General features: G+C 31.7%; 2 protein-coding genes across 2 annotated transcripts in view; both read right to left on the bottom strand.

Moving 5' to 3' along the window:
- LOC132732569 (isatin hydrolase-like) overlaps window positions 1-18,973 on the bottom strand; it is a 30,860-nt gene extending 11,887 nt beyond the window's left edge. Inside the window, exon 1 of the mRNA XM_060719046.1 lies at window positions 18,944-18,973. Coding sequence (XP_060575029.1) covers window positions 18,944-18,958 — 15 coding nt within the window. The 5' untranslated portion in view covers window positions 18,959-18,973. The remainder of the gene's footprint in view (window positions 1-18,943) is intronic.
- Window positions 8,769-11,486, bottom strand: LOC132732570 (isatin hydrolase-like). The gene is made up of 3 exons (XM_060719049.1): window positions 11,308-11,486; window positions 9,841-9,982; window positions 8,769-9,279 (listed from the first exon to the last, which is right to left on the bottom strand). The coding sequence occupies exons 1-3, from the start codon at window positions 11,475-11,477 to the stop codon at window positions 8,794-8,796; spliced, it is 798 nt and encodes a 265-aa protein (XP_060575032.1). The 5' UTR covers window positions 11,478-11,486; the 3' UTR covers window positions 8,769-8,793.
- Window positions 18,974-22,398: the final 3,425 nt, after the last annotated feature.

Genomic DNA, 22,398 nt, shown 5'->3' with positions numbered 1-22,398 from the left:
TTAGTTAAGAAAAGTATGAAGTATGGTCTTAAAATAAATCTGACTCTGCCGAAAAAAGAACTTCAACAAACAAACGAAATGAAAAATATGGAGGAATGGGGGAACATTTGTAATGTTTTCGTGTTTACAATGTTTCCATGTTTTTCATCTGTGTACAATATTCTAAACGTAGTTGAGATAAAAAAAAAAGTACAATACATGGGTTTTTTTTGTATATTGCTGGCGTCATTCATTCTTCTAAACGTTTTGCATGCTTTTACATGTATTCATATTAATGCATTGCAGTTAATGAAGAGTGAGAGGAAAGTGACATTCAGACGATAGGCGTGATGATGTATCTTTCATCATATAGGTTAATACACAATCATTTATAAATTCTGTATTAACATGGAACACTCACGTGCAATGGCTGGAACCTAACCGTCGAAAAAAGTCACTGTAGAACAATCCGATGAATGGCAAAAACATTTCCTAGCAAGAGACAAGAAAGCGTCTTACAAAGATAAAACCTATTTCATTATTAAAGGGGCTACACTGAGGTCTGACGGGTAATTTGGTGTCCAAAAAAAATGTATACAAATTTCCCCACAAATCACAATATTATGACTAAAATAACAATAACTTACACTTTAACCAACCCTCTAACAACAATTATGCTAGAAAATGCATATTCACATTAGCTTTTGATGCAAAAATGAAAGTTGGTTTTCCCAGACATGTACAGAAGTTACCCACAATTCATCGGGTATAACTAAAATACGCAACGGACATTTTTGGAATAACAGAGTAAACGGGGGTAAAAAAGTCTATTGATTTTTTCTCAACTCTCTAACCTATCATGTTTATATAACTTGAGTATAACGAAGAAAAACTGTATAAAAGATAATCAAGGTAGCAATTTCGTAGTCTTGAAAAATCAAACGCCAGCGAAGCGGTCATTTTCTAGACAAAACGGAAAGATATTATATACATGTACAATTATTTTCATTGACATTTCAGTTTCAATTTTAATATTCTAAGGCAAACATAATGCATCGGTGATATTTATACTAAAACGAGCACAGTGTAATCACACTAATAAAAGTATTTAACGCTATCTATAACGTATTTAAATCAAATACAGTTAATGACATGTCTCATTTGATTTGATTGTTTGTATTTGGGATAGAGTGGGGGTTACGTCACACACAACTTTGTAGGTCATGTTGGCGACTCTTCAGTTTTACTGGTGGAGTAAGAACTCAGGTGCCCCATTTGCAAAATTGTTTCTGGCACAAACGGGCATCTGTGTATGTAATGAGTGACGTTTCGTAGGCTATCTTGATATGATCGTACATACACGTTCCACACACAATTACATCATATTCATACCATAGGCAAAATTAAATGCACGTTTCCTATTGTAACAATATGAAACCCCAGAAAAAAAACCTATGAACTAGCTTTTGAATGTGGCATTTCTATCGTTATTCCATAAAAGCACCCCCCCCCCAAAAAAAAAAAAGAATGAATACATCAATGGGCATGCTCTGGAGTGTTGGTATTTATTACCTGCACTCCACTCCAGTTACGCACTGTGCATGTATATGAATTCGATTTAACTCTGACACGTTTTCAACAAAAAAGTCTTCAAACTATGATACAATAAATGTTTATGATTCTATTAGAAACTTGTTTAGAATTTAATGATTTTTTGGTGAAAACGATATAGTTTACTTGTACTACAGATAAGATCAAAGTGCTGAAGGCACTGAAGAAAAAAACGGATAAACTATCACATTTTCACTCCAGTTTCACAGGTAAATTAATTTTATATGTCGCGGTTTACATCTAAATATCAGCTAACCTTTGCTTTTTGAGACTTCTGTTTTTGAAAATAATCTAAACGAGTAAAATAAATCCTCTTTTATAGGCAAATAATTTAATAAGTAGCATCCCCGATTTCTCTTTCATAAATTGGCTTTAGCAAATTCTTTTCTATTCAAATATTAAGAACATTCTGTCAGTGACGTGTCCTCTACTTGAAATCTTCCTGGTGTGTTTTTTTCGGTAACAGGAAGAAAATGACAGTCTGTTCGTATCATTCGGTAACAGGAAGAAAATGACAGTCTGTTCATTTGATCTTGACTGTGAAAAATCATGTTTTGTGAACCAATTTATCCTGCCGATAAAGATTTTGCAAGCAATCTGGTGGTTTATGTTCTAGTGCTTACACTTAATTTTTAATTCCAAAGAACATTTCTTAGGAGACCTTTAACGTTTGATTACAGTATAATCACTATAATCGAAATACTTAGGAATTAATTTTAATTCCTGTTACTGTGAAATTTTTCGTTCACGTGTTTAAAATACTTAAGTAGCTCTAAAATTTTCAAAACGATATCCAGTATTTCCGAAACAATTTACAAAGGCTTTTAATACACAATCTTATGAATCTTAAAGTATTACGAGAACCACCCATTTAATCTCCAGAAATACATACGAAAAAAACAAGATAAATCAAAAGGCTGCAAGCTCTGTGGTATTTTCTGATCTTTGCAATATAAATCGCACTGTACAACTGTATTATTTTCCTGTATAAGTTTATTTTTATGTACTATAATTCTTCTTGCTTGGTACCAGAGTTTGAAACATTTTGCATGACTAGAGTTGCATCAAAAATCATTTATGTTCATTTTTATGACAGCCACACTTTATCCTTGCATATCGTGGCTATTTCCTTAACAAAAAAACTTTATAAAAATAATTGCCTTGAATTGGATTTGAACCCCAGACACACTAAACGAGCGCGTTACCCTTGCACCACGGAGAAGATATACGAACAATGCCTGAATAAAATCAAGTAATACTAAATTTAGATTTTTCACTGCATTTCGGGTTAATTTCGAGGTTTTTTGTTCAAGATAAACCTGTTCTTTAACATTGATGTAAATAATTTAACAAAAATATTCTCGCCAAAACAGTCCGACATGTATATATTCCACTACTCGACAGTCAGATTTATTTGTGAAATAAGCTCTCGACATCGCTTAAAATAGCATTTTCATTGATTAAAATGATATTCATCCGCGTAATTTGTGAATGTGCATTCATTGACAATTCTATAAGCCAAAGCTACTTTTTAACTTTGAATGCGTTGTAATTTGTTGGATACTTATAACAAAATGAAAAAAATTCTTTCTTTTAAATCGGTAGTTTTCAGGTGTTTTAAGAACTGTTTGTTGTTAGATTTGTCGTGAAACCGCTGTGTCAGAGATTGAATGTTTGCTTTGTATTTCCTAATCTTCGATCAGAAATACAAAAAGGAATGGTAACATTCAATGAATACAACACCCACACGACCAAGCAAAACAGGACCACAGCTAAATTATCAATGAAAACATTAATTTCAGGCTTTCAAGTGGTAAATAAAAAGAATAAACAACAAAAATGAAAAACAGGAAGAAAGAAGAGACAAAAGTAGAGAAAAGTAAAGGTTTTCGTGCTATAAAGAAAGAAAAGCAGCGTTCTCTCCCTAACTTATTTATGCAATGAAATGCATCCGATCAATATTTAGCCATTGTAGTTTTTGAAACCAGTCACTCGTGTTTTCAAAATAGTCGGGAAATGAACCCGACTTTTTTTTATCAAAACATTTACAAAACTATTAACAATGAATATGCCATGATAAACAGGCTATAAGGAGTAAAAACAATGGTTTATATATGCATTGCCCTTTACCGTCTAGGAGTTGGAAGTATTATAAAACATAGTTTAAGCAATGGTTGTTGTATGAGGTGAGGTTAATAATATCTTACTGAATTCTTAAAGTTACTTTTACTTACCTGCCCTTCACATTTGTCTTGCTGTATCATGATTTTGTTTGTTTCGTTTAATTTGAAAGAAAGTTAGGGTTTAAAAAACAACAACTATATAATCAGTTTTTAGTTTATTTCACAAGTCATGGCAATAACCCTGCTGTGGAAGCTTGACTATGTCGGGGGCTGCGTCATGTGAACGTTGCCGTCGCCTTGATTGTCTTTATTCCAGTTTTCCTTTTTTACTCTTATGACGCTCTCAATTTCTTTTCCACCGGGAAGCTTTCAATATATTGGTAACATTAAAGCACAGCTCAATTGACCCATCACTAGTACGGAGGCCTTCCAATAAGAAAAAATTTATCAGGATATCTGCTAAATCAATAATGATAATAATAATATTAATAGAGCCAGATTGTAACTCTTTTCCGACCTTCTTGATAATGTTTACCATGTGCATGAAACAGGTATCAATTACCTATAGTTTTGAATGTCTAGATCAAAACATAGTAATCTTTTCATCAACAAAGTTTACATCCAATGCGGATAAATATGCAAGTATGTGTGTAAAATGATAAATATTAAATTTCAGATCTATCTAGCAAAGGAGATCGATTTTTTCTTAAAGAATTTTAATTATGTGCACTAGACATACATTAGAAATATTATCTAATAAAGTTGAAGCCTAAATGTCCTATAATGAGGCCGGATTCATTCTCTATTTAGCCAGTGCTTTCAGTGCTTTGATTAGAGTTAAAGAGAAAATTCGGGAATAACATTGTGTGTGCATGTGATTTTTTATGCTTACAATACTCAAATTCATGTTCGTTGTATAAAAGGTATTACGAAGTTTTTTTTTCCTGAACGGGTGTCAGATAAACCAAAGTGACCTTTGAAATAGGACCCATTACACTGATTGACAAAGTAAATTTTCTTAGCCTAGATATCATGATATTTTAACCATTACAAAGTTAATACATAATATTTAATAATTACATGAAAGCTCTCAAATTAACATAGAATATTTGTAAAATTTGTGTATGTCAGTTTCGAACTCCGTACGTTTAGCTAAATTCATCATTGTAATGGAGAAAAAAAACATGATTACAACAATGTAATGCTTTAAATATATTGAAATTGCTTTTGAAAGATTTTTCTCACAAGAACATATGTGAACAACAAGAAATTTAACAAACAAACCCATTATTTGCTTTTAAATTTATGGATTGTTGGTATATTCCGGTTTCGCACTTTCGTTGCTGCCGATACACAAAAAATTCTCCGTTTCGCTTTTTAGTCATCCCGAGAATTATCACGTGACCGTTGTTTTTATTCAGATTTGCAAACTGAAAGGTGTTTAAACGCTTTTCCCACAAAATTGGAGAAAATATGTATTTCAAACGACTTGCCAATCCAAAGAAAACATATCAATGTATCACTGATTCTGTTTGAATGTCCCTAACTCGCAGGTAACAAAAAAATATCGGTTCGTGAAATTTTACTTTTTTTTGTGACATTCGGCCGTACCTCAGTGGAGTACCTTTAAAAGTCGGGGAGGTGTGTAAAATTCGGTTATATGTGCGCCAGGTTTGAGGTCATTGGCAAATTAAAAACAAGTAAAATGGTTTTCTGCGGGGAACATTTTTCATGATATAAAGATATTTCATTTAACTATTTTCAACACCGTTTTGGCAGAGGGGAATAAATAAACGTTTATATCAGGAATATAGTTGACAATAATCGATCAATATAGAAGAAGGTCTTTCGAAACTGGTGACCGTGGATGACCGGAGAAGGTCGAACATAAAACAATTATTTCTTTTTAAGAAAATGATTAAATAGGCCTACCATATTATGAATAATTAAAAGCAAAAAAAATAAAGTAAACACACAAGTTTACGCAGAAAACATCTCTATTTATTATGGCAGATACCACTACGAATATTTCAATTTTGTAGATTTTCAGTACATGTATAAACAATTTATTGTTTGTAAAATTTGAGATACATATATTAAAGAAACAATGATAATTTTCAAATAAATCATTCAAGTTTTACCACCTTAAACGGTAAAATAATTATAGAAAAATTAGAAATATCATGTAATAGGTTTTTGTTCTTAATTAGGTTAAATTCTGACTAATTCCTTAGAGGTAATTCCGTAAAGTAACGACAAACGGTATTTAGCCAGGTTATCGAAAAGGTCAATTAACCAATCGTGTACGGTTTACAGATCACATGCTTCTCCATGTACCGAAAACTGGTCACGTGCTCCTCCATGCCTCAAAAGTTAAACGCGTACCAATACCCTGCGGTCTCCGGACCGCAGGGAATAAGGCGAACAATAAATATTGGAAGTATAACATTGAAATACTTTAAGGATTACAAACACTATTGTGGACCAGTAGGGATCAACTTTTCATTACCTTTATTCTTTTATAGATAGTTTGTTATTGTCATTTTTGTTGAGTTTGTGTGTGTGGGTTTTTTGTAGTTGTTTTTAAGTATAACAATATAAACACATACATACAAAAACATTCATACAAACACAAAAAAAAACAGAAACGAAAAAAAGGAACAAGCGAACTAGTTTAAATTAATTTTCTTACGTTTTATGGTTTTGAATTTATTATTAACTTTCCCTTACTGTTGGTTTGTTGGTTAGATGTTAAACAAGTTACTCCAGTGTTGTTTGTTTGATTCAACTTTATCATTTAGAAAGCAATTTCCTCCTCAATTTGTATTCTCAATAGCAAAAAGTTTTTGAAAATATCAAAAGTTGGCTCATGCTTTTGGTATTTCATTTTAAGGATAAAATATTTCATGAGTATGATGATATAATTTGCTAAAATATTGTTAATATTGTGTTTCAGCTCTTCAAAACACTGTTTCTAAATTACATGAGAAATCAATATTGATTGATTAGAGAAAAGAATGTAATTTTGACCATAAATTTTGTATAATAGTACATTCCCAAAAAAGATGGTAAAGCGTTTCTAAATTGCAACCACAAAAATCACATAGATTTGAGTAACAATTAAAGGCTAAATTTAAATAACATTGTATTAGTTGGAATTAGTCTTTAAAACAATTTGTATTGAACACTTTCTCAATGACACATATGTAGTACCTTTAAATGGAACCATATATATTTTATGCCAATGCAATTCAGTATCTATTTCTTTTTCCCATTTCTTTTCATTTGTTTTTTTTAACCTTTTATCATTTTCAAGTTGAATATTATATAAAAGATTATTTACACATTTTGATTTTTTAACTTTATTTACGAGTGTATCTTGTACTTCGTTATAATTTTTTGTAGGTTTCAGACCATCAAGATAATCTTTTGATATATTATTCACAAGCACGTAATATTATAAAAACACAGCATTTTCCATAATATAAATATTTTTAAGGTCTTCAAATTTGTAGAGTTCATTTTTCCTATAATCATTTAGATGTTCTAAATATAGAATACCTTTATTGTGCCATGCTTTATAATACACCAATTTATTATCAATTTTAATATTCGAATTATTCCATATAATATGTTAAAGGTTATCTTTTTTATTATTGTGTTCTTGTTCAATATGAAACCATGATGAAAACACATTGTTAATGAATGAATTATGAGGAAATAGCTTATTGATATCATTTTTCGAAAGATTACAGTCAAATATAAGGTCTTTACCATACTGTTTTATCTTTTTTTAAAAGTTTCCATAATCCTTTATTGTCCTCATTTATATATCGTTTGATCCAATTTGCCTTTACTTCTTTAAAAAGGTATTAATATCGATCATTTTTAAACCACCATTTTTAATATTTAGTTTTAATGTTTTACATTTGATTTTTTTCTGGCTTGCCATCCAACAGAAACAGTAACATTGTTTTAATTATTTTTTTTTATCTTATCATTTGATGGGTTTTCTAAAACTGAAAAACAGTTTAGGTAAGGCAAATGTTTTTATTACAATCACTTTACCAATAAGGGTCAGCTTTCTGTGTTGCCATTATTATAAGCAAATACAAAAGTTTCTTCGTTTTGGTGCTAAATTTATATCTGTATTTTTTTGTAAATCGACGAGAAAAGAATGCCTAGAATTTTTGCTGAATCAGATGTCCAATTGAATCTTAATGTTTAAAAAGTGCTACATCAATTTTTGTAAGCGATCCCACTCGTAGACCTGTGGACTTTTGTATTAAGTTTAAATACAGAGAAAACTCACAATTCTTATCACTATGGCATATTTAGAAGAATTGCGTTTTGCATATAAAAATGTATGTAAAAGTTATTGATGTTTCTATTTTGGACCTACATGTACACACTAAACAAAGTGATTTAACAAGACAAATAATCAGCTTTCAATATTTTTGTTTTATTTCAAATAAAAGCAAGTTTTAATGAAGAGTTATTTCATATTTAGTTAAACAACGTATAAAAATAAGATTATCTCAGTCACCACATAGATTAAATATTGAGGCTGGTTATAGAATACCAATTGATGGTATAAAGTTTGCTAAGTGCAATGCATTACATTATGAATAACACTGTAGTTGAATGTGTACGCTCTGGTGAGTGAATTACAATTTACATGAATTATTTATGCAATTATTCCAACATAACTTGTAACTCCGACAATTTACTTATATTTCCGTCATAATGTTATTTTGTAAGAATATGTTGCCTACTAAAGGAACTATTTTTGGTATAAACTTCACAAAAGTTAACAAACTTTACTTTTTAATCGGTTGATTGGGTTGAAACATTATAAGTTCATTGTTTCAATATTTATAGTAGAGTGCTAAGGGGTCGTTTTAATGGTCATTTCTTTAACAAAAGCAAATGGATTATGTAATGAACAACAAAAAGGCTGTACTTGTTTTCCTTTTTTTCTTCTTTCTTATTCATTTATTGTTTTTTATTATACTTTTTAAAAACTTTAATCAGATTTTAAATAATTTGGTAAAAACAATGTCTTAATAGCATAATTATATTAAAGTTCTTGATTATACCTTGTACGTATATCCGATTTCGGAAATGTAGCAAACATCCTCACTGGTGCTCCACTTCCGTCTTTCAGTTTTATAGGCGCCACATATATAATGGAACCACTCTCTGGAACTGAATCCAAATTGGCAACATTTTCCAGCCCCGGAACGTTTGCTGCACCAAGTGTCTGGTGAACCGGAAAGGAAGTTGAATCTCCGGGATCAGTCGAAGGGGTGTCAACACCAACAACACAGACCCGTCTAGTTTTTATTAACCAATCAACTGCTTCTTTATGCCAGCCTGGATAATGGAAGGTCGATTGGTCCTCTGGAGTCGTGGTGCCAAATGTAAGTGTTTTGTTTGGATAATTTGCACCCCATCCAGAGTTCATGATAACGATTGCACATTCAGGAACTTTCTTATGTTTCAACTCCCACGCCATAATGTCACCAATACTGACTTTGTAATCTGAATTCCCCGCTACCTTATCCTAGAATTGAAGTAGTTTTCAAACATAAATGCATTTAGATTCTACAAATTAGCACTAAAGTGAACAAGTTATTATATGACTTAAAACATTGACTATTGACTGTGACCTTTTTTCACATTGATAATCCATTAAACGGTAAAAGATACATAAGGATGGACATACGTATAGCGTAATGACTAACTAGGTATTCCTTTAAAAACGTTTCGTTGGTTTTATAATTAATGATGTTTTTCCTAAAAGTATTATAATGATACTTCTTAATAACTTAAGATGTCAATTTTATCATACATTCTAGTATATTTAAATAATGCTATCAATTGTAAGGTTGTAAGGAAGTGAATAAAAGTAACAGATGCCAGCTATATCACCTGGTAAACAAAATAAATAAGAAATAAACCAGTAAAACGTTCGACAACCAAAGCATGTATTCATGTCTTCTTAGATATAAACATTGACAAATGTTCAATTATTTCGAAATGTTCTATACCAGTTTTTTTTATCCAGTTACTTTTTCTTAAAACTTATAACCAGCTTAAACAAAAAAGAAAGAATAACCCCTACCTTAACGTCAATGATGACCCCGGGTCCTATTAATTTCTCCATTGGAATTTCATGTAATCTCAATTTACCCTCGGCAAAATGGGAGGGTGCGTCAATATGAGTCCCACCGTGTTCTGCTGTTTCAAACTTGTTTATCTCATACCTAATAAAGTCAACTGTCACAATCAAAGTGAATAACTTTTGTTGAATTTTATTGGGTTTACAACAAAGTAATATCTATACACCAAAAAAGGAAATTTTCTGATATTTTCGGATACTGTCTATTCAACATTTTTTTATTATGGATAGAATGTTGCAAAAGCGCTACCATTTAATATGTTACCTTTCTACTTATTTTATTGTTCGCTGCAATGTACGAGGGCTGTCCAAAAAAATCGTGCACTGCAGTTATTGTCGTGAGAGTTCTTGATAGAAAAACATTAATTATATATCACTTGAAGGGGAGATTTGTCTCAAATGAGAAAACAAAAGAAAAAGCCGGGTAGCCGGCGTGTCTTGAAAAGGAATCGTCATACAGTTACCTTGGTAACGTAATACCGGCGCACGACAAAAAATTGGGTTAGTTACTTACTTTGATGCATCACGGTTTTCTTTAAACACTACATATAAACGTTAAATTTCAGGGAAAAGTATGAGTACGTATTCCTAACGTCAATATAAAATATTACGTCATTTGCCATATTGTAACGGTCGTAAACAAACATTTTTGTGAGGTCGTCAATATTACGTGAAAATGTCAGTCTCTAAATGTCTGGAAATACGGACGATCATTACATTTTGTGCAAATATTGGTAAAACACAAACAGATACCTACAAAATAGATAAATACAGAATCCCTAAAGAAAGCCCAACACGGCAAAATTGAAAATGTTGCAGGCTCGGTTTGATTGAAGAACTTAAAAAGGCAAGCGGGGACAAGTTCAGTGTCACGAAGGCTGGTTTTTAAATGGCACAAACGCTCTGTAGAAGAGCGAGAGTCGGTAGACGATGACAACCGGTCAGGCAGACGTCCGTCCGTAATGCAGGACTATGTGACGAGGGTTGTCCAATATATTCGTTCACTGGTGGGATATGTTACATGTCCGTTGCATAAGAACAATAAAAACTACAAAATACTTTGCACCAATCATTCCTCTTTTGACAGTAAAACAAATTTAATATAAAAAGCAAATGCCACTTTACAAGCAACAAACAATTAATACAATTACAGTAATAAACTAACCCAATGTTTTGCCGTGCGCCGGTATTACGCTACTAAGGTAACTTAATGACCATTCTTTTACACGACACGCCGGTTACCCGGCTTTTTCTTTTGTTTTCTCATTTGAGACAGATTTCCCCTTCAAGTGATATATTATTCATTTGTTTTTATTTATAACTCTCACGACAATTACTGCAGTGCACGAATTTTTTGGACAACCCTCGTATTTACCATAAACATAACATTGAATATATAAAAGGTGTTACCAGTGTGCTCCAGTGTTACCGCGATGTAAAATAGTTGAGACAAATGGTGGATTTCCTGGGAAGAACAATGTTTCTGGTCCAAGCTCGTAAGATAGGTCTACTACTTTGACATCTAAAGCTTCAACAAAATTACACACCAGAGAAATGCTGGCGATTAAACTTAACTGCATTGTCACTCCAATCTGAAATATGAATTTAATTAGTTATGTACGTATTTATAATTTCACTTAGTGTGGTTTACCACTTTGATCACAACATACAAGATCTTACGGTACGTCATTGAGCAACGTCTGCCGTTGCGCTGCTTGCCGCCTGCTCCATTATTTCTTATTGTTTCAATAGTATGGCCGATGTGTTCATATCTTATTTTCCACAGATTTTCGATTGCTTGTCTGTATTAGTGAGTCCCTTTTTACTTTTCATGCCATATAATCGAACAGTTACTGGTAATGTGGCCGTTTTTTGTTTAAACTGTGACGCTACGGATCGTTGTACTTGGTCCGTGTTAATGCATTTATATACAATTACAAAAATATCATTAACCATGATAACGTGTTGACTAAAAAAGGAGCTTAAGAAGACAGGGCTGAACATCCCTGCAGTGAAAAAAAAAACGTACGCACATTCTTGCATTCTTATTAGTATTATCTGAATAATTATTTCAAATAATTAAAATAAATACGAGATGAAGAAATGATGTGGTTTATTGCCAAACCGAGTATTTGATTAACATTTATAAATTACTAATCACTTAAAAAGCTGTATTGTGAATGTCAATCTTTCTTTATTAAGAGATAGATACGTACAAATATTCTACTATAATAAATATATATCGTAAACGAACGCATGATAGATTCTTAATAAGCCACTGCTAAGACGAGAGCGGACAGGCATAACGTGTCGGTTCGTAAATTTAAGTGGAGCTACCTTTGATTTAAACATTATGTAATGTAAAGGTTTGATGAAAACGTTTTATTTATACATATATTTCTGGAGTTTATGTCCTGCGTCGAAAATATATCACCATAGATATACTGAGCGAGACGACGCGCACTCACAGTGGTAAGTAGGAATTGTGTACGCGGTAAATTGGTAAAAAGCGTGCATATTTTGTCGTCAGAGTCAAGAAACGTTTTTTCAGTGACGTCATTTTTTGCACTATGTTGGTTTTCTTATGGGGCGGCCCATATCTTATTTAAACAACTCAGTGAGAGAAAGACGTCCTTGCACAATAACTACAAGCAAATATCTCTACCATTCGATAAAACACCTATTTCTACGTACAAAACATATTCAATGCCGATGTACATATTTAAAAGACATTCACATTAGTGAATAAAATTCTCACCAATACACACAAATATAAATTTACTTCATGCAATAAAAGTGTAAAATAAAAGATTACAGTAAAGTACATTTTTTGCAATTATATATGACAGTTTTGTAACCACAGTTTTAAGTTCAAAGTATATATCTTACCGTTAAAGTCAGTGCTTAGAAGAAGGAAAAGAAGCACTTACAGAAATAAGTTTTCAAGTGTGTCATGAAAATTTCTACAGATTTGCTTTGTCTAAGGTCTCTAGGAAGTTAATTCCACAATTTTAAGTATATTACACTTAAACTTCTATCTGACAAAAGTCTTATGTCTATTAAATGCCATTACATAACACCCACTAGCTGATTGAAGGATCTTTAAGAGCGTTTTGAGATTTGAGTATTCAACAGATTGATTGATTGATTGATTGATTAAGTAAGTTAATGCATTCAATAAAATAATTGTACATGCATTAAATTATATACTATCATTTAGACATTTATACAAGCTTTAATTGGAAGCCAGTATAAATGTTTGCTTCGAGCTATCGAATTTTGATCGATACAAGTTAAGGACACATGTTTTGGATATGTCAAGTTTAGTGAACTCAGTTTGCATTTGCGAAATTACTATGAAATATTGCAAGAGATATAACAAGTGTTTCAGTGGCACCAGAACACAAAATATTAGCGGATGCTCTTCATCATAAAATATTTAAGCATGGTAGTTTTACATTTTTGTTTAATACGTTCTTTACAATTTATAGGTTTATCTTAGAAAGCACCAATATATATTGTATAATGTTGCACATCTGAAATTCTGAAGTGTTTGTCTGTTGGATAAAGATTTAAAGGTCTGCTTGAAGCAGAATAGATTGAATAGCAATTGAAATGAAATGATTGGTATATTTAAAATACATTTCAAGACAAAGACAGAGGTACAGAAAAATAATGTCTCCGTTGCGCCGAGAATATGTCCATTTTGCCGGCATATATAATCCTTCAAAACATTAAAAATTTGAAAAATATATATTCCTTTTAAATTTTAAAAAAAAACTTCCATTATGATATTATATTCAAAACGTAGAATAAATCTAGTTTGAAAATTGTAATTTTTAAACATCCATGGTGGTATTTATACAAAATTATCTCCGTTGCACTGAGATCCCAAAATATGTCCATTTCGCAGGCAAGTATGACCTACTAAAACTTAAAAATAAAAAAAAATTCCTATTGAATTTTACAACAAACTTTTATGTTGATACTAAATGTTATATATATAGATTCAATTTTTAATTTGATAATGTGGCTTATATCCAATGTTCCTTTTATAGGAAATTATCTCCGTTACCCCAAGAATATGTCGATTTCATGGCCATTTTGTGATACATTTTAAAACAAACTTAAATCTTTCACTCATTTTTTTAACTTAAATGTTAATTATTTTCACGAATAAGCTTGTGCTTGTTTTGCAAATAAGAAATTATGTCTGTTGCACCCCTTGCGCCAAAAAAATCCGTTGCGTATATTAGTCATACCCCTGGTCCTGCACAAATTTGGTTCCCGTGGTTAGAATATAGACTTGCTCATTGACACGTTATTTACTAAGATAAAAATGAAAAGAATATGATATTCAAACATGGCACTATCACTTAAGTGAAACATTTATCTTAATAAGCTCGGAGACATGTTGTACATCAGAAAAGTTATTTTTATTACAGAATCTGAAAACAGTGTAATTTTGTTTAAATAAAAAATAAACAAAAGCAAGAATAAACTTCCCCAAAGCTGAATGAACGAATGCACGCGGCGTCTAATTAGTCAGTCTTAATGTTATTCATTTTCAGCTTGTTTTCGTTCATGTCTACGGACTCGTTTCCTCGGATGGTGGTTTAATGCGTTTGATAGCCGTGTGGCCATCGGCAAATCCAGTTACGGGATTAGATGGAGACACAATATCAAATATCGTCCCAGCATAGATCAAATAGATCCAAGGACCCTAAACCTTTCTTGGAGGACACTTTATACAAGCTCAAAATGCTATGATCAACATTGTCAAATGCAGCACTCAAATCAAGGGAAATATTTGAATATTTTACATATCATGTAACATGTAACAAAGGACTAATGCCCATTTTCTATGTATTAAAATAAAATACTTAGATTCCCTCTCCGTTCAGCGGAACCAATATTTACCCCAGCGTCTTTACTTAATATTAATAGAGCTCTCCTAAAATTGACTTAAACAAACATAAACAAATGCACAGTTAGCTTCGCCATAGTTATCATAAGCCAGTAATTTGATTTGATCAAATTATTCATTTCAGTAATTTAGACAGTGGCATTATTGCTAAGTATTATTGTTCATTCAACTGATCAAGACAGGGATTTTAATAGGTCTGCAAGGCGTTTTTATACATTCATTTATATATACCCGTAAGAATAAAGTATAAATAGCTATAGATGGAAGATATTCACTAGCATTTTAAACTGAATATTAAATGATGATGGTACAACCAACTCGAGTATTTTCTAACAAAAAAAGAAAATAACAAGTATGCCATAAAGAATTACCTACTCTATATACGTCAAAATACAGTTTAATCTCCAGGAGGTTGAAGCAGGTCAGCACTGCTTTTTTCTTTGTCCGGGAAATTCCAATACTACAACTCAAATGTTTATTCTTATATCACAATTTTGTTTTTTCAACATTTAAATGTTCTTTTATAAGGAATTTCCGCTCTGTCAAAAGAAACACACGCATCTGTTAATGAATCACACGGAATTATTTTAACGCAGTTTAGTTTTTCATTGAAAAAATAAACATAAGTATTACATATATATTTAACTGCTGACTATTACTAAATCTCACGTGCAGTGAATTTAAAGTGTCTGGGATAAAATATTCACTTGAAATTTATCATGTTATTAGATATAAAATATGTTATTCGACGGCAAATTCGTCAATGAAATATGACTACTTTGGGTAGGATTAATGCTGTAAATGTATACATGTCCATTGAATTTTTTTTTTTTGGCTTTAAAATTAACAATTTTTGAATGTAGCATTAATTACAATAGTTAGTATTTATGTAAACGAGTATATGGAAATTATAGTCGTCTGTGCGTCCGTTCATATGTAGTTTTGGTTCATTTTGGTACAATCTTTTTCCAAGACTTAAAATATTTGGTATTGATTAAAATCATAATACGATGTGAATGTAATGCATTAAGAAAAAGAGCAAATATTTTACAATTTATTACTTCACCCCTTCGAAAATAACCTTCTCCTACAGAAATACAAACGTTCAGGCGATATTTTTCATTTTTACATTTTTAAATGCTTCCTTCGTAGTCCTCTTTAGGTATACTTTTTATCTTTCAATTACTGAAAAATGGCTGACCCAAATAGGCGTTTAATCAAATTTAAAGACATATTTCCTTGTCATTGACGTGTTATAAATAGCTCACGGAACGCTGTTTTGAAGAAATGATACAATTAACCAAGGTAAAATTACTCCTACAGAAAATAAAAGATGAAGGGCGCTCCAACACCGATTATGCATGTGTACCCAATACGCTTAGCTCAATGAGTAGAGCGTCGGATTGTATTCCATAAGGTCGTTTCTGAAATTATTGGACCAGGCTAGATTTCTCCGTGACAAGTTGTCTTGAATACTGAATAAGATTATAAATTTTCATTCAACACTGATTCAGAAATTCAGAGAGAAAATTTGTTTAAACCATGAATTAAGAAATAAGAAAGTAACAAAAGGAGTCACTCCAGCAAACTAGAAACCCGTTTGAAATTTAATACAAGCGAAATTATTCTGCCGGAAAAAGTTCTTCAACAAACAAACGAAATGATAAACATGGAGGAATGGGGAACATTTGTATTGTTTTCATGTTTACAAGTTTTTCATCTGTTTACAATATACAAAACATAGTTGAGATAAAGAAAACTACACAACATGTTTTGTATTATGTAAGCGTCATTCGTTCTTCTAAACATTTTTAGGCATTTTGCATGCTTTAACATGTATACATATCAGTGTAGCAATACTTGGTCTTGTTATATCCAAAAGTAAGGCATTTGGTGGTTTTCAGTACTCTACATTTACAAAACTTTATGATTCAATGGTATGGCCCATAATTAATTACAGTGCCCCGATTTGGGGTGATAGATCTTACTCAGTTCATCATAGGGCAATGCGTTACTACTTGGGTGTTGGAAGATACACTCCGAATGTGGCTGTAAGTGGAGAGATGGGTTGGAAACCACCAATTGTTAGACAGTGGGTGTCTGTATTTAGACAGTATTGTAGAGTTATGAATATGGATGATAATAGAATCAATAAGTCTGTATATATGTGGTCTAAAGCAAGTAATGTCAAGAATGGTTTTTACCGACTTAAGAAACTTTTAAAAGATATTAATAGTAATCACATACTAGAGGCTAATATCGGAAATGCCAAACCTACCATATCAATGCTAGAATCTAAACTTATGGAAATAGAAACAAATAAATGGAAGTTATTACTTGAGAGAGAAAATGCCATTAGAGGAAATGGCGGGAATAAATTAAGGACTTACAGGAAGTTTAAATCTCAGTTCTGCACTGAAAAGTACCTTACGTCTAAGTTGCCATTTATGTATAGATCAGCCTTTACAAAATTCAGATGTGGTGTAGCACCACTAAGAATAGAAACAGGTCGTTATGAAAATATTGATGTAATGAATAGAAAATGCTTTAACTGTCCGGACACTATAGAAGATGAGAAACATGTATTACTTTACTGTCCATTATATAATGATATAAGGAAAGAGTTGGTCTCTGCGTTAGATGATGTATTAAGAAATAGAGATATTATATCTGATGATGACAAAATGGTTACAATTTTTAGTAGTGAAAACCTAGTATATTTATCTGCCAAAGCCTGCCACCATATTCTGTTTGAGAGAAAAAGAAAATTGTACTGTAAATCATGATTCTTTTATATGTTTTTATGGAGTATCGTTTTAACCAATATGTAAATAATGGTTAGTAACATTTTAGATTGTTTTTATGGTTTTTACAAATATATTCAAGAAGTAGGTTCCAATAAGTAGACGTGATAAAAATTCCTAATTTAAGATTTTTGTATTTTTTATATTGATATAGGATATCGCTCTAATGCGCAATATTGAGCTTTGCCTTGATTTTAGTCATGAGTATTTGGTTGGAGGCTGCTTCTTGAATTGAACCATTGTAACAGATACAGTTGTATTAACATACAAATAGGTCTTATGATACTATAGGACTGCAATGTCTAGTCATGAATAAATCACACTTTCTTGTTTATTGCTTTACACCCAATCTTATTACTATTTAGGTAAAACACACATACATATTATATCAAGGGTATAGTGTTTGGATGAACATTCGGATGTGTGTAGGATCTGCATATATCTGGGCGTTTCTCGGAACACTGTAAACTTGTACACTGCTGTAACATTCAAATCTTACAACCAGCAATAACAACACAAACTACACAGAATTTCAACTAAATTAAATACAGTCTGGTTGTCTCAACTCTTCACATTATTTTAAAAAAGAAAAGAAAAAATACTTGGTTTTATTTTTAAGTAACTTTGTAGATATGTACAGTATGTTAGATTTGTTGTAAAGTTATGTATAGTCTCTTATAACTCATCTATGAGTGGCATTTATGTACAATGTCTTAGGTTTTATATTTGTATTATTTTAATATTGTACATGATGATGAGACTTTAATAAACTATCTAATCTTATCTTATCTTACTACGCCACCTTGATGTCATTTTCGGGCATCAATTCAAAGACAAATATTGCTCGATTCGAAAAAGAAAATACGGCTGAGAATGAGACATTCATTGTTAAATTAGATTTTTGTCCCTAAATAAACAAATGTAAAAGGCATCATAGACGCCATTAAGTCCATAAAGATATCAATCAACGTCTCGCATTTTATTCTTATCTGAAGCCCTAAATTTCAAAACAAGTTATCATTTTTAATGTCAGCCAAAACAAAGACCGTTTAAAACTGCACACCAGCTAAAATGTGTTTTTTTTATGTCGAATATCTGTAGTATTGTCTAAAACAATCAGGCATTGTCGAAAAGAAAAAAGAAGTGACACGACACAAACAAATAAATAACAAAATTTGGAAACATTTGCAATGTTTTATTTTAATTTCTTTTATAATATATACACATTAAAAGCTTAAAAATAAGTTATGTAAAATTCGTTAAATATTGTTTATACATACGTATGCTGACAGTCCCTTTTACTAATTCTACATACCAACACTAAATCCATCACATTGTTATATGATTTATTTGATATAAAATATTCAGCAGTAACTCCCATAAAAGGCACGAAAATGAAAATCCCGTACATGTCTCCTATGTTTGAGTTCAATATATGTGTATTAAACGTAGCTGAGACACTTCACTTGCAAATCATTATTCTAAACGTCAAACGTGCATATACATGTGATGCTTGTATATTCAATAAACTTACTAGCTACTAGAGCCAGGTGCATTTCTGTATTTAAGGAAGAAAGGAAAGAAAAATAATGGGAAAGAGAATTTTATCCCCGGCCACAAAAATAAAGAAGACTAATGAAGAAAGGTGGGATCATTTATGCCTTACCTTTGGAGAGCATTGTGCACAACATTGGCAATTGCATCAACTAATGACGAAAGAGAATGACATCTCTAGGAAGAAGAATGAAAGAGTCTTACAGATAAAACAAATTCCTATCGACAGTACGTAATACTACTGGAGAACGGCAAGCAAATAATAACGCAGGAACGTTTCCAGGCAGGGTCAATAAACACTTTGCGAAATGTAAGAAGACAGAAGGTAACATACAGCAATACTTTGAACTTGTGACAATAATATGTCTGAAAAAGTCGATCTATCCTCTAACATTTTGTATTATATGTATTTAATTCATTAAATTCATCTTTCTCAAAGCTGATAAGGACAATATCTCCGTTTCTAGGTTTTTTTTGGTTTTTTTGCTTTGTTTTTTAAATACCACACCTAGTTTAGTGTATGAAAGAGATACTATTTAATATTTTCCTATAAAAATATATGTGATGTTATACTATGTTACTGGTTATTAACTTTACTCTCTTATTTGAAATGTCACTATATCTTTCGCAGCGTTTTGATATTTCCCGCCAAATGAACTTATTGTCATGGTTGCAACTGGCGAAATAGATAAAACACATACACGATCATGTCCATCATTGAGTTTTCCACTTTGTCAGTCAGATGAAATCGAAAGAGGAACACGGCGTGGGAAGGACAATGGCGTTTCTACGACCTAGGGCCCTTGAAGTGTATTCCATCTGCTGACTAGCACTTATTACCAACAAAGAAATGAGATTAAAAAGTCTACCATTTCTTTTGAACGTTTGAACTTGTGAAGCCATATTGCTATATGTATTATTCAAGTATATCTAATGATATTTTATTTAAAAATGATTTTTGCCTTTTTATTTGTAAAAAAAGTAAATAAACGTGTGTAGGTATTGTATTGAGTTATTAATTTCATATTCTACTTGACATTTGAATTCAGTTGTTCTTCTGTCCCATCGTGAACGGACCTTTGTACTTTGTACTCAACCCAGTGACAAACAATTGTCAACAAAAATGTTCCGGCGAAAGGCAAGAAGATTTCTGATATAACCAAAGTACATTTCAAGAGATATACAATAAACGCTCTTACGAAAGAAAGGAACTCAATTGAATATCATTTCTGATGAGAACTGATAAATCCTTTGATCAATATGCAACAATACCCTTTAATGTACACTTTTAAACAAATCCGATTAAATGTCAACAGGTTGGCATTTTGTACTTTTGGTTTCTACAACCATTATAATAAATATATAAATAATGTATCATGATTTCACTTATTTTAGGTGGACTTTTACTTGAAATATTGGAAATAAACTTCTCCAAAAAAATTCCAAGAATTAAAATTACCTATTTGTTTTAAATGTTTATTTTCTTAACCCTAGGTAAAGACCCGAAATACCGTATCATTCGTGTATTTTATCTATTGTGTTCAGGTCCTTTATCCCCGAAGACTTACAATGGTAAGAAAAGTTTTGCATTTAACCCATAAGGGCCGGGGTAATTGGCAAACACCCAAAATTCAGGCACAAAAAACAAAAAATAAGACAAGACAACAACACTTGGAATAGAAAAGAATTTTAAAATTTACTAAAAGTTCCAAACATTTATAATGTGCCTTTTGTAATGAGTAATTTTACTTTTAAAAGCACCTTTTTTTTAACTACATTCATGTTATTCAAATATTTCAAAATATACTTAAATGAAATTGTTCTAGCTCATTACACATAATAGGCAATTGAACAACAACAAATATAAATGTTACAATTTTAATGTTGAGTGCATTGAAAAAACAACACAGGTATTTAACATACATGTATATATATTTTGTTACGGGAGGGCTTTTGTCTGCCTTGTCAATTCACGGGAGGGCTTTTGTCCGCCCAGTAATTTTCACGGGAAGGCTTCTGTCCGCCCAGTCATTTTCAAGGGATGGCTTTTGTCCGCTCAGTCATTTTTGGACAAGAAGGTTTTTGTCCCCCTTGTCCCGGAAGGCTTTTGTCCGTTTCCCATACAAAACTATTAATTCAGTATACAAATTAATGTTTATAACACCAAAAATAAACAAGAATTTAGTTGAAATAATTGACACAGTCACTAAATATTAATAACTGATGATATATTTAAAACGTTTTTACAGGTGATATTGCAAAATATTAACTTAAATATAAATTTCCCCTAGATTTGTTATAAAGGTCAGAATTATAACATTGATTCTCCCATTTGTACACTAGAAAAAGTAGAATATATTGTCATGTATTGAAAAAAACCTTTACCTTTAAAACACTGCATTTTTATTAACCATTACAAAATTAATTCTAACATAATTAATTCTATAAATTTGCTTTTTAAGGGGTATAATTTCTTTACATATAGTTAAATACGGGTAAAATAAAATATAATTACAATAAATAAAAAATAATCTTAAGCTATAAAATAATGTCACATAAAATGTTAAAACTGGGAATTTAAAATTAACTAATATTATATATTTATATTCATATATATTCCAAAGATTTTTTTCTTACAACAGCTAAACAATGTTTGCACCCTGTCACTTTTTATGCAATTATCCAATAAACCATTTAAGTGTCACCCTCCCTGTCTGTCTGGTCATATGGTCTAGTGCACAAGAAGTGCACATGGTGCATATTGCACTGTTTTGCACTCCTAGTTCAATCTGCTCTAGTGCACGAGAACTGCACAAGTTTAGTGTGAACTCAACTGTAACAATAGAAATGACATTCAAGTGCAGGTTGTAAAATAAAATATAATAGATATAATGAAATTCAGAACAGCTCAATGAAATGAGCCGCGTCACGACAAAACCAACATAATGGGTTTGCGACCAGCATGGATCCAGACCAGCCTGCGCATCCGCGCAGTCTGATCAGGATCCATGCTGTTCGCTTACCAACCATATAACAAGTAGAGAAACTGATAGCGAACAGCATGAATCCTGATCAGACTGCGCGGATGCGCAGGCTGGTCCGGATCCATGCTGGTCGCAAACCCATTATGTTGGTTTTGTCATGACGCGGCTCATATCAGAAATGCTCTGAAATGTACATGATGTTTTACATCAAAACCATCACAACGTTTATTTA

This window comes from Ruditapes philippinarum, unplaced genomic scaffold, assembly GCF_026571515.1.
Source record: "Ruditapes philippinarum isolate M1 unplaced genomic scaffold, ASM2657151v2 ctg9998_1_1_1_1, whole genome shotgun sequence".
NCBI lineage: Eukaryota > Metazoa > Mollusca > Bivalvia > Venerida > Veneridae > Ruditapes > Ruditapes philippinarum.
Note: the sequence above shows the minus strand (reverse complement) of the source record. Positions and strands in the feature narration are given on the sequence as shown.